The sequence below is a fragment of the Meles meles genome, chromosome 11, assembly GCF_922984935.1.
Source record: "Meles meles chromosome 11, mMelMel3.1 paternal haplotype, whole genome shotgun sequence".
Classification (NCBI taxonomy): domain Eukaryota; kingdom Metazoa; phylum Chordata; class Mammalia; order Carnivora; family Mustelidae; genus Meles; species Meles meles.
The window spans coordinates 52553788-52568271 of NC_060076.1; the positions used below are offsets into that span (position 1 = coordinate 52553788).

The 14484-nt window shown below is 39.7% G+C and overlaps 1 protein-coding gene across 8 annotated transcripts in view; it reads right to left on the bottom strand.

Moving 5' to 3' along the window:
* The window catches only part of CNTLN (centlein), a 299263-nt gene extending 286285 nt beyond the window's left edge, over window positions 1-12978 (bottom strand). For all 8 annotated transcript variants that reach the window (XM_046023817.1, XM_046023821.1, XM_046023820.1 and 5 more), the window contains exons 1-2: window positions 12565-12978; window positions 5945-6033 (exon numbers count right to left, since the gene is read on the bottom strand). In XM_046023817.1, the coding sequence (XP_045879773.1) occupies window positions 5945-6033; window positions 12565-12924 (449 nt within the window). In that variant the 5' untranslated portion in view covers window positions 12925-12978. The remainder of the gene's footprint in view (window positions 1-5944; window positions 6034-12564) is intronic.
* Window positions 12979-14484: the final 1506 nt, after the last annotated feature.

Below are 14484 nucleotides of genomic sequence, written 5' to 3' on the forward strand. Positions count from 1 at the left end.
ACAAAACAGGAAAAAATATTCAATGGAAAAAAGACAGTCTCTTCAATAAATGGTGCTGGGAAAAATGGACAGCGATATGTAGAAGAATGAAATTCGACCATTCTCTTACACCATACACAAAGATAAACTCGAAATGGATAAAAGACCTCAACGTGAGACAGGAATCTATCAGAATCCTAGAGGAGAACATAGGCAGTAACCTCTTCGATATCAGCCACAGCAACTTCTTTCAAGATATGTCTCCAAAGGCCAAGGAAACAAAAGCAAAAATGAACTTTTGGGACTTCATCAAGATCAAAAGCTTCTGCACAGCAAAGGAAACAGTCAACAAAACAAAGAGGCAACCCACGGAATGGGAGAAGATATTTGCAAATGACAGTACAGACAAAAGGTTGATATCCAGGATCTATAAAGAACTTCTCAAACTCAACACACACAAAACAGATAATCATATCAAAAAATGGGCAGAAGATATGAACAGACACTTCTCCAGTGAAGACATACAAATGGTTATCAGACACATGAAAAAATGTTCATCATCACTAGCCATCAGGGAGATTCAAATTAAAACCACATTGAGATACCACCTGACACCAGTTAGAATGGCCAAAATTAGCAAGACAGGAAACAACGTGTGTTGGAGATGATGTGGAGAAAGGGGAACCCTCTTACACTACTGGTGGGAATGCAAGTTAGTGCAGCCACTTTGGAGAACAGTGTGGAGATTCCTGAAGAAATTAAGAATAGAGCTTCCCTATGACCCTGCAATTGCACTGCTGGGTATTTACCCCAAAGATACAGATGTAGTGAAAAGAAGGGCCATCTGTACCCCAATGTTTATTGCAGCAATGGCTACGGTCGCCAAACTGTGGAAAGAACTAAGATGCCCTTCAACGGATGAATGGATAAGGAAGATGTGGTCCATATACACAATGGAGTATTATGCCTCCATCAGAAAGGACGAATACCCAACTTTTGTAACAACATGGACGGGACTGGAAGAAATTATGCGGAGCGAAATAAGTCAAGCAGAGAAAGTCAAGTATCATATGGTCTCACTTATTTGTGGAGCATAACAAATAACATGGAGGACATGGGGAGATGGAGAGGAGAGGGAGTTGAGGGAAACGAAGGGGAGATGAACCATGAGAGACTATGGACTCTGAAAAACAACCAGAGGGTTATGAAGGGGTGGCGGGGGGTGGGGGGGGGGGGAGGTTGAGGAACCAGGTGGTGGGTTAATAGGGAGGGCACGTACTGCATGGAGCACTGGGTGTGATGCCAAAACAATGAACACTGTTATACTGTAAATAAACAAATAAAAATAAATATTTAAAAAAAAAAAAAAAACTGTCACAGCCACCACAACTGTCAGTAACTACCAACCTGATCACTCAGTAGCCATCAACATCAAAGCAACACCCTCCACCAGAAAAAGATTACAACTTATTGAAAGCTCAGACGATGTTTAGCACTTTTTAACATTAAAGGTTTTTTTTTGGGGGGGAACCAATATAGTATTTTTAAATTAAGGTATATACGTTGTTTTTCTAGACATAATGCTACTGTACACTAATAGACTACAGTGTAAACATAATTTTTATAAACACTGGAAAATCAAAAATTCCAGGGCACTGGGGGGATCCATCAGTTAAGTGCTTGACTTTGGCTCCGGTCATGACCCCCAGGGTCCTGGGATAAAGGAGTTTCATGTTAAGCTCTCTGCTCTGTGGGGCGTCTGCTTCTCCCTCTCCCTCTGCCTGCTGCTCCCCCCGATCCTGCTTTCTCTCCCTCAGATAAACAAAATCTTAAAAGAAAAAATATCTTAAAATTTAAATAAATAAATAAAATGAAATTTCATTGTTGTGCCTGAGTTTTTCGCATCTGAGAGACCACCAAGGAGCCAAGCACTGATGCAATCACATGAGCGTTTATTCGACAAACTTAAGCTTGGGTCCAAGTGTACCCAACACAGCGGAGTAGGGACTTGGACCCCGAGGTGACATGCTTAAGCTTGGGCCCAAGTATACCCACTGCAACAGAGTAGGGACTTGGACCCCGAGCTTAGTTAAGGCAGGGGTATTTATGAGTTCCTGTTACTAAAGCAGGGTGGGGGTCTCTGGAACCAAAGCAGGGTGAGGCTTCCTGGAACCAAAGCAGGGTGGGGCTTACTAAAGCAGGATGGGGGAAAGTTCAGTCCTTGGGCACAGGGGTCTGAGATGGCTGCCAGAGCTAAGATGGCTGTACCTATGCTAAGGCTAAACCTGAGGTAGGATGGCCTTGATTTTTCTTGGCCTCCACATTCACATTGAGCTAAAGTATCAGTCGAGTATAAGGACAAATGAAAGATTTTCAGGCACGTAAGCAGTCAGAAAGTAGAACACTTGTGCATCCTTTCTGAGAAATAATTTTGAAAATATAACTCAACAAAAAGAAAAAGAAAGATGTGGGATCCCAGGAACTGTAGAACTAGTCCAAGAGTACAATGAAAAGAAAAGAGTATCTAGGATGATAGATATGAATAGGTTTAGAAAGCAATTGGTCTAAATTCATACCAGAAGCCAACGGGCTCAAGGAAGAATGTCTTCAGTCATTATACAAACAAAGATATTCTTATTATTAAAAAAAGCAGAAAAGAAGGGCAATTAGAAATTCCAAGGGGAAATAAAGTTGTCCAGGAAGACCAAGGTATAGATATTAAACAGACTTAAATGTAGCATTATTTGGGTAACTAATGGACTACACAGAAAGATTGTATTTGACTTTGATATTGAGAATATTCTTTTTTGAAAGAAAAGACTGAATGGTATACCATTCTTCATCTTTAACAGGCTGAAACATACTACATAGTTTTCTAGGAAATAATGTTCACATAATTATAAAATTATAAATGTCACTTAAACAAGTTTCCAATTTCAAAAAGTCAACTCAAGTTCCAAAATCTCTCAGAGTAGGGCCTATGGTCAACATCAGAATTATCTGGAAAGCTTATATTTTAAAGAGATTTCTGGACCCCATCCGAAGAGAGTCAGTAGATCAGGAGAAAGTTCCAGAGATCTCTATTTTAAGAAATTCACCAGGTATATCTTGTGCACACTAAAATTTCAAGAATCATAGCTGTAAAGCAATAATCTCCAAAATTTTCCATTACATATCTTACCAGCAAAAAGCCTTTTTGAGTATCCACGCCAAAATATATGTGCATTTATTTACAAATTGTATATATTTACTTTTATATGTATACTGAAAAATAGAAATTTGAAAGGATAAGACAAATGATCCAACAATATTTTAATATTTGTTTCTGTCTTGACCAAGAAGAAAGTAAAAATTATAGAAAGTTTTAGCAAGTTTAAAAAAAATACCAAATGACTCAAAACCACAAGGAGTACCACCTCACACAAGTCAGAATGGCTAAAATCAACAAGTCAAGAAACGACAGATCTTGGAGATATGGAGAAAGGGGAACCCTCTTACACTGTGGGTAGGAACGCAAGCTGGTGCAGACACTCTGGGAAACAGTATGGAGGTTCCACAAAAAGTTGAAAACTGAGCTACCCTATGACCCAGCAATTATACCATTAGGTATTTACCCCAAAGATACAAATGTAGTGATTCAAAGGGGCATCTGCACCCAATGTTTATAGCAGCAATGTCCACAATAGCCAAACTATGGAAAGAGCCCAGATGTCCATCGACAGATGAATGGATAAAGATGTGGTATATATAAATAGGATATTACTCAGCCATCAAAAAGAATGAAATCTTGTCATTTACAATGATGTGGATGGAACTAGAAAGTATTATAAGCAAAATAAGTCAATCAAAGAAAGACAATTATCATACAATCTCACTCATATGTAGAATTTGAGAACAAAACAGAGAATCACAGAAGAAGAGAGGAAAAAATAAAACAAGACAAAACCAGACAGGGAGACAAACCATAAGAGACTCTTTTTTTTTTTTTTTTTAATTTGACAGACAAGAGATCACAAGTAAGCAGAGACATAGGCAGAGAGAGAGGAGGAAGCAGGATCCCTGCTGAGCAGAGAGCCCAATGCGGGGCTTGATCCCAGGACCCTGGGATCATAACCTGAGCCGAAGGCAGAGGCTTTAACCCACTGAGCCACCCAGGTGCCCCAAACCATAAGAGACTCTTAATCATAGGAAATAAACTAAGGGCTGCTGGAGGGGAGGGAGGCAAAGGGATAAGGTCCCTGATGGACATTAAGGAGGGCATGTGATATAATGAGCACTGAGTAATTTATAAGACTGATGAATCACTGATCTCTACCTCTGAAACCAATAACATGTTATATGTTAATTAACAGAATTTAAATTAAAAAATAAATTAAAATACCAAATTAGAAAATTGGAAAATATATATACAAATAAAATGAGAAGATAGTGAAAGAATCACAGAAATGACTATTGAAGTTCCAAGAATATAACTTCTAGAAGGTTTATTCAGCAAGAAAATAGAGTGGGATGAAGAGTGACCACATTTCATCTCAAGGATGATTGAGGAAGTACCAAGGGTACTGCAACAAAAGGCTAATCCAGATCACCAAAAGAGAAAAACTGACTGACGAGCTGGACATATAAGTAACATGAAGAGAAAGTGATTACACTATTTTAAGTGTTCACAATAACCAAGGATGGTAAAACTATGCATAGTTATGTATCACAGATTTTAAAAAGTTAATTCCAGGGGCACCTGGGTGGCTCAGTGGGTTAAGTCGCTGCCTTCAGCTCAGGTCATGATCTCAGGGTCCTGGGATCAAGTCCCGAATCAGGCTCTCTGCTCAGCAGGGAGCCTGCTTCCCTCTCTCTCTGCCTGCCTCTCTGCCTACTTGTGATCTCTCTCTGTCAAATAAATAAATAAAATCTTTAAAAAAAAAAAAAAAGTTAATTCCAGAGAACACTGGAATGATCCTAGGCCTAGATACACCAAAGGTTCAAGTTATCAAAAATGATATTCAGGGGCGCCTGCGGTGGCTCAGTGGGGTAAAGCTTCTGCCTTCGGCTCAGGTCATGATCCCAGGGTCCTGGGATCGAGCCCCTCATCGGGCTCTCTGCTCAGCAGGGAGCCTGCTTCCTCCTCTCTCTCTGCCTGCTTCTCTGCCTACTTGTGATCTCTGTCTGTCAAATAAATAAATAAAGTCTTAAAAAAAATATTCAGATTATATAATCATGATTCAATTAAAGAAAAGGAAAAAGGCATCCATGTGCTTAGCTTCTCACTTAGGCAATGTACTGAAATCCATTTAATAAGAAACCAAGTGTTTTGTTAGGCTAGGCATCATGGGACTACTGTATACCAAATGTCTGATAAGAGAACCCAGCATCATTCTGCTGTTTCTAATGACCAAGGAGAGGCCCAATAATCTATAGTTAAATGAATGGGCATCCCCTACAGTGTAATACAGACTACTAAGTGAAATCCCTCAGTCTATTTCAGAACACTTACTCTATTCTGACAATGTCATCACAGACTTTAAAGTACACAATGCAGTTACCTCAGGGGAAAAGTGAGCCATGTCTAGAAAGTTGTCAATAGAGGCAGTTTCAGAGTAAAAAGACAAATAACAGGTACTTCTCCAATTTTTAAAGTCGAGCTGTAATAGCTCAACACACACATATAGACACAGTATGTATGTGTGTATATATATATACATATACACACACACAGTGTCCAAGTCATAGCATTATATCTTACCTGCCAACTTCCCAAATACATCAGAATACAAGCAGGAGACATGGCCTATTTGTATTTGGTGACTTGGCACCCCTTGAAATAAGTCCAATAATTATAATATCATGCTCCACATTCATTTGGAAGTCAAATCTCTTTAGGGACTTAATGCCAAGTTTTAATTTTAGTAATAAAACAAAACAAATCCAACAAACCAAACGCTCATAGAAAAATAACTTGGGAGCTCACCTTTCCACAATCAAACTGACTGCTTGTGAGAGATCTGGGTTTGTCACCTGGAGACGTTTCCACAAAGACCATACAAATTCTTTATCAGCCTTAAAGAAACAAAAGACATTTTTAATGCACTGTTTTGTAGTTAAATCGGAGAAGACACTCCATTAAATTAAAACATGAAAAGAAGTTACTTGATCCCTAGTTCTATAACTATAAAATAGATTCTTGTAAAGTATAACAGGAAAGCTTTATTTTAAGAAGTTCTTAGCACTCCACATTCTGGCATTTCACATTCATGTTTACTATTTCTACCAGTGACACTTCAGGGTTGTAAAGGTTGGAATGCTGAATAACATGACAAAATTTGCTTTAAAAGAGAACTGCTCTCTATTTAGTGCTCCATTTTTCAGCTCCCCGTTTCAGCAAAATTCCTTGGAAGAGTTACCTATAATGATGGTCTCCACTTCCTCACTTCCATTCACTCTATTACTTTCTCCAGTCAGATGTTGCTCCCCACCATGATGTTGAATTCCTTTTTCAAGGTCCTCTATGTAGCTGAATCCCACAGATAAGGGGCAGTTTTAGTCTTAATGCCTAGGCCAGTTGTTATGACAATTGTGATTGAGAGTTAGGAGTCACTTTGGGAGTGACTTTTTAAAGAAGTTTTTAAAAATAGTGATGATAAAAGTAATTGTATGTTTATAAAAAAAATAAGAAATAAATAAAATATTTTTAAAAAATAGTGATGATCTAGGGGCGCCTGGGTGGCTCAGTGGGTTAAAGCCTCTGCCTTCGGCTCAGGTCATGATCCCAGGGTCCTGGGATCGAGTCCCGCATCGGGCTCTCTGCTCAGCAGGAAGCCTGCTTCCTCTCTCTCTCTCTGCCTGCCTCTCTGCTTGCTTGTGATCTCTGTCAAATAAATAAATAAAATATTAAAAAAAAAAAATAGTGATGATCTAGAGATTCTGACTTAATTGGTTTCAGGTAAGTTTCAAGCACCAGTTTTTTTTTTTTTAAGTTCCTCAGGTGATTTTGTGCACTCAAGGTTGAGAACCATTGCTCTAGGGGACCTCATTCAGTTCCATAGTTTTATGTATTAACTACATACTGAGTGAGGACTTACAACATTTCCATCCTTAGCTGTTTTCTCCACCCCTAGGTGCAGACTCCAAACTCCAACTCAATAATTCCATTTGAATACCTAGTAGATATCTCAAATTTAACTTAAACAAAAAAATTCTTGATTTCCTGTTTTTTACAAACGTACTCCTCTTCATCTCAGAAAATGACGCCATCATCTAAGTCATTTGCTCAAAGGCCTAACACTTACAAGTAAATTCTGTTCTCTTTTCCTCATATTTCATATCCACTCAGTAAATCCTATTGTTTTTACCTACAACATATATCCCGTTCTAACCATTTCTCACCACCTCCACCACCATCCTCCTAGTCCAAATCAATCCCTTATCTCGCCTAGCCATCCATGGTGGTCCCCTGGTCTCCTTAGCTCAAAATCCTCCAATGGATTCCCATCAGATTAAGAAAATAATCCAAATTCTGTAACAAGGCTACAAAACCCTACATTATCTGACCCATACACACCTCTCCAACCTCATCTATCACTCTCTCTATTTATTATACACACTGGTTTTCTTGTTCCGCTTGTGCCAGGGCCTCTGCACTTGTACCATGCACCAGATTTTCATGTAGATTATTTCCTGACTTCATTCAGGTCTTTGCTTAAATGTCACCTCAAAAGAAATCTTCTCTGACTACTATATTTACAGCCACCCAAACTCCCAAGTCTCTGATAACCCTTTACCCTATTTTTTTTTTCATAGCATATTTCATATTATTATATTTGGTTGGTTGGTTTTACTTGTGCGACAGATATTTCTATTTGGGTCTGTGTACATCATCCATTCTCACCTTCCTTTTGGTAACATAAACCATTTGGCTCTTTGCTGCCCAAGTAAAACCCTGGCCCCCCTTACCTCTGGGATGTGACCAAGTTCTGCAAATGAAATATAAAAGTTACTGTTGGGAATCTTAAAATTAGACTTATGTCCACAAAATGGGTTACAAATATTGTTTTCCTAGTATGCTGTTGCTTATTTAACTTTATTTATGATGGAATGCTTTTGCAAAAGGGTAATTATTAATTTTATATATTCATATTTATCCATCTCTCCTTTTATGGCTTATGGATTTTATTATCAATTTTTTTGATTGGCCTTCTCTACTCAGAGATTACAAATATATTTACTACATTCACTTTCTCCTACAATTTTTATGTTTTCATTTTTTAATGCTCAAATCTTTGATCTACTTTGTTTGACTGCTTACTTACTTGTTTTCAGAAGACTTTTGAAAGCCTGAGTACTAGAGAGTACAACCTTATCTATACATTCCTATATATCATGCTTTACTTTATCCCTTTAGAAACAAGAATTTAGAATTTGGGTATTAAAATGATTCAAGTTAAAAACAAGAAATGTCAGTATATAAATCACATGTCATAATATGCCTGGAAGGTAGTGAAGGTAAGAAAGAATAAACCATGCAACATAATGTGCTCTAATCTCTCTATTTTTAAAAGGCATGCTGAGGAAATTACAAAATCCCTGGAAATCAGTAATACCTATAAATTTATCTTACAGCTCACTTCAAAACAAAATAGCAAAGATTTACATGTATTTTCACCTCAACGTTTCTACCTAAAATACTAAGAAAGGTTAGCATTAAGTAAAAATGTAAGAGTAGGTTTTCATAATTTATAAAATGAATTACTTCCACTTAAATATGACTTAATGACAAAGGGCTTAGCTCTAGCACAGTGAAAGGGATACAGCAAGAAATCCAAAAAAATCTGATGAAAAAAATCTCTACATCACAAAGATATAGTAAAACTCAGCCTACAAAAGAGTAGGCTCCAAATACTTCTCAATACTCTCCAAATACTTGGAGATATGAATCTAAATTATCTTAGTAATGGACTCGCCTTGACTTTCACTTATTAGCTGGTAGGGAAATAAGTATCAACTTGGCAGACACAGACACCCAAAATTATCTTTTTCACTGGTACATACTTTCCCCACACCTAGTTTAGTGACTGGCAACATAAAAGACCCTCGCTTTATCTCTACTGGAGGAATGAATTCAACAAACATATGAAAACTATGTCCCTCATTAAATAATTTGCCTACCAGAACCCAGGGGAAACAATGGAATGAGTTTAATTACAAAGTATAGCAAAAAGTAGCCTCTCAATAAATTATTATTATGAAAAATAATTACACAAAAAGATTCACATACCAAAATACAACTACTAACACTGGTGAGGATTTTAATTATATAATAGGTTTTCAAGGGGCGCCTGGGTGGCTCAGTGGGTTAGGCCTCTGCCTTTGGTTCAGGTCATGATCCCAGTAATTGAGCCCCACATCCGGCTCTCTGCTCAGTGGGGAGGCTGCTTCCCCCTCTCTCTCTGCCTGCCTCTCTGCCTACCTGTGATCTCTCTGTCGAATAAATAAATAAAATCTTTAAAAAAAAAATAGGTTTTCAAAATTGTTCTTCTTTATGAAATGGATAAGTTTTCAACATACCTAAATATCTTAACAAAAAATATAACTAGTCATAATTTTAATTCCAACATCACATGCTTCATTAAACTTAGTTTCATCACTAAAGTTGGAGTAATAAACATATATTTTTTTTTTTATTTCATTTTTTAAGTAAACTCTACATCCAATGCAGGGCTTGAACACAACCTGGAAATCAAGAGTTGCATGCTCTACTGACTGATCCAGCCAGGTATCAACATATATTTCATTTAAATGCCCCAAATAAGTTTGAACCTGAAACTGGCTTACAGGTTTAGTGATATTTTTGGCTGCTACTGAAAAAAAAAGTAAGCTTTGAGATACACATACATACATCACACACAAATATATGTGTATGTATATGTATCTCTATATATTACACATATGTAACATTACTTCTTATCTTCTGGTATTCTACAGGTGGTAATAAATGTGCACATACGCATACTTACAATATCCTAAACTGCAAATAGAACGCATTCTTGAAATTCATAATCAAAATTAAGAGTATGGTGAAGTTGGCTTCTACATCAATGAATAAGGCATAAACGTCACAAACTTAAAATTGTCCTTTGAAGCACCCTTGAAGGACAAGCTATATTAGGAAGCCAATTTCTTATCCTCAGTAGGTCCAATACACACAGCTTTTCTCCCCAAACTGAAGTTAATGATGTTTTCTTCAGCTAAGCATTATGTGCATGTTGCTTGCTAGTATGGATCCATTAAAAAAAAAAATTCAATATTACAGTCACATAGAGTTGGATGATAAATACTTGGAACTGATATTGTTTTCTCTTATATGCTTATTCTGAGTAACTCCAATGGGGTGGAATGGTATATGGACCCACTCAAAACTTCTTGTTCTCCACCAAGTACATATAATTGAATTCCTGCAAGCTAAACATGGGAAAAAACCCAACTAACCTGTATGAAGCTACTACTTATGACTAGACTAATTTGCAGAATTCTTTTTCCCCAAAATGTACATTTGATCCATTTCTGTGTCGAATTAATTTGGTAGATCTGAGCAGTATTCTCTTAAAAAATAGAATTTTGAAGAAAAATCAAAGTCCATGACAAACAGGGTAAACATTGTTCCTGAAATTCTAGGTATATGTATGTGTGTATACTTACTAGGGTAAGATGAAAAATGAATTCATGTTGAGTTGCAATTTTTGAAAGGTTTGAAAAATGGGGTTAATCCTACATTTTTGGGTATGTGATTTCTAGCTGAGTAAGTAGGTAGAACAAAATAAAAAGGTCTAAAAGTGAATGTTTACGTAAATGGGTTTTTTTTTTTAATAAAACCATTGGGGGTTCAATTGTTATTTCTCCCAAGTTTACCCAAGAGCAGGAGTGTGGTTTGACCACAGTTTTCAATGGGATACTGCCAATCTCATCTCACATTACTGGAATGCCTGTGATCATCTGACAGTGTCAATATTACAAAAATCTCAAGAACTATGATCCTAGCCCAATTATGACCATCTCTATTATTACATGTGCCTAGAGCAATCTAATCATCTTCCTAGTCCATATATTTCCAAGGTCACAAGAGTCAACACCATATGTGAAACTACATTTTTAAAGACTAGGGAATGGATTTGGGGGAGGGGGTCAGTGGGCTGTTTCCAACAGAGTGATTTCCTTAATCAAGTCAGTTGTAAAAAGTAAGTATCTCAGCTCCTTAGACAGCTATAACTAGGATATATAAAGAAAGGGAAGGGGGAGAGTAAAGAAGATATGGGCAAATAGCATCTGAGATTAGGACTTGTCCAAGTTACAAAACCCTTATCATGGGTTAACATCTTTAGCCAAGGGTGAGGTGTGCAGAGGACAAAATGCTTTAGTTCACTGGTGTCTCTTATTTGTTCCTTTACTCCTTATCCAGAGAAGAACAGAAAATGGGAAAATGAAAAAGCAGTCACATAATACTTCCCCAGCCTGTTTAAGCAAATGCATATTCAATTTGAACAAAGCTGTTCAAACAGTTTTTACAGCCTTGGCTCAATCAGCAAGGACCTACAAAAGGGGCAAAAGAATCCAATAGAACAAACTATGAGAGAGAATGAATTTCAGGAATTTTTACTAACCTAAACTGATGATACTGTTCATAAAGTTACCCTGGTTGTTAGCAGTTCCTAATTGGTTCTATCTTGAAGACAAAGTGATTAAAAGATTTATTGTTGAGTGAATCCCCAACATTTATATAGCCCAACGCTGTCTAAAGGTTCTGGTAAAATCAGAGAAGAGATGGTGGTAAGGATGCAAAACTAAAATGAAATCAAATCTCTTTGAACATGAGGGCAGCCAAGCCATCTTTAATAACTCTACATAGAACAGGCAAGTAAATTAACATAATTGATTTACTAAATGATTTTCACTGGCACGGTGACATGAAAAATGAATTTTCTGTCTCAAGGACTATGGAATTCGTATAGCTGATTAATAAACATCAAGCGTATCTATTATGTGTGAAAGTTCCCAGCCTAAGACTCCCTAAAAATTATTGATCTGTTTACCACTTAAGTTTAACTTAGGTTGACTTAAGAACAAGTGTGGGTTTGCAAATTAAAAACAGGTTCCTTCATCGGTGAATTTAATAGACGTGTTTCAACTTTCCTGTTCAACCTATCAACTCGTGGACTCACTCAACTCCTCTCCAAGTACCACTTAACCGTCACGACAGCGAACTTGGGCTTTTGCGGAGGGGGGGCGGTGCAACTGCACGTTTTGGTGGCATCCAAGTGAAGAAAACCAAACCCAGGGCGCCGAGGCGAACCCTGCCCAGCCTGTCGGGAGAGGGGCGGAAGCCCCAGGTCGGGGAGCCGGGAACTGCCGCGTCCCCCCAGCACCTAGCAGCGGGCCGGGCTGCGTGTGGAAGCCCGGAAGGAGCGCCGCGGGGCGGAGATGGGTGGGTCCCGAACCCGCGCAGCGACGGAGCTTAAGGCAGAGGGAGAGGGGCGCGCCTCCCCACCGGCCCGCCCCAGCCCCGCTGTGTAGAGGAAAGGCCGGCGGCCACCTCGATACCTGACACAGGGCCAGCTCCTCCTTTAGGCTGCTCAGCTCTTCCTCCAGCAGCTGCGTCCGGGTCACCATCGCCTCCTCTACCGAGATGCCCTCTAGCCGCTTGGACCCCTTGGGCGAGCTGAGGAGGGGAGCCTGAGCCGGAGCCGCCCCCCCTGGCCCTCGCCGGCCCCCTGACCCTTCTTCGCCCCGCCAGCATATATCGTTTTTGTCCATGACGCCCTCCCGCACTGCGCTCGCAAGCCCCGAGGTCTCGCTGCGCACTGCGTGTACCACAGTTCCCCGCCCAACACGTGGGGACCAGGGGCCCAAATGTCGCCCTGAGGGCGGAGGGAGCGGCGAGGGCGACGAGCGCGCCGCCATGGCCGCGGCTGCTAACGGGTCAAGTTCCCTGTTGGAAACTCCACCTCCCCTTCCCCATCCTGGCGAGCCCGAAGCTCCGAAACGCGCATGCGCGAGCCTTTTCCCGCCTTAGCCCGCGGGGTCTCGCGCTTTCGGATCCTGGCCGGCTTTCCGCGGGACGCGCGCCCGGCGCCAGCGCTAAACTGCGCACGCGCCGTGGCCCAAGGAGTTGGGCCTGTACCCTGCGCGCAGCACCCGGACAGGCGCTGCCAGAGTCTTCGGTTCCCAACGCCACGCCCTCCCGCGCACCTAAAACCCCACACGCTACTTTTGCCTAGCTTACCTCCCACCTCTTAAAGTCTTCCTTGACAAGCCCCTAGCCCCAAATGATCCTTAACTGTAAATTCCTCTGCCTCCAAGGCCCCTGCCAACTCGTTTGTCACGTTTCATTGACCGCCCTGGAGTGTTAGTTACACGGCTAATCTCCCCAGCGCTGTTGTAAACTCCTTGAGAATCAGGGAATAAATTTTACACTTAAGTGTTTTCTTCACACCCTTTAGCAAAACTGCTTTAGGTACAGCTGAAGTCCAGCACGCTGACTTATGTCAGGGAGATGTGGAAAGCCTTGTGTTGAGCTGGGACTATCGGGCGGATTTCCCATTTGAATTACGATCCTTTGAGCACCCTTTGTCCTTTGTTTTGCAAGAGTCACGATTTCCTTTAAGTTTTTATAGCAACTTCTTTATTCAATTGCCTAAATATCAGAGCGAGTGTGACCCACACGGCCCCACAGTGTGTGTCCTTGGACCAACTGAAATCAGTAATTCTGAGCTTAAAGAAACAAGATCAGCTTTCTTTCCACCGGCCTATCCTCTTTCTTCATCCCTCTCTGCCTCTCGTTTTCCCTTTCTCCTTACTTTATTCCTTCCCTCCCTCCCTCCCTCCTTCCTTCCTTTATCCTTCTTTATAAACTTCAAATAGTCAATTACCATCTTTTTCTTTGCCATGCTAACGCGCCCTACTCCTGTTGATTTTAGTAAAGGGATCACTTTGAGCTAGCACTAGAGTTTTACCAAAAGCTGGATTGCTCTCTTCTGTGAAAGGGTTCCGGAATAGAGAGCTGAGATGGGGAAAAGGTGGACTGTGGAAGTAGGGAGGTGACCACTTTAACTGACGACCTCTTCATTTAATCAAAATTACTGCTTTGTGCCAGAATTTAGTCAGCATATCAAAAGACACACTCCCTATTAGAATCCTGCTAAGGCAGGATGAGTGGGCTTCCTTCCCACCAAACGTAAACATCCCACGAAATTTATATAAATTTATATAAGGAAATATATAATTTTATAAATTATATATAAATTTAAATTTTATAAATTTATATAAGGAAAAATAGAAAAGTACACAAAAGCCTGTTTTAGAAGTGACTCCCATACCGAACATGTACTATACGCTGGGTCCAGGGCTAACTACTTTTCATATATGTACTTATTCAATTCTTACATCATGGTAAAATAGATATTATTCCCACTTTACTCATGAGAAAACTGAAACTTGAGAGATTACTATACCCGGCCCAAT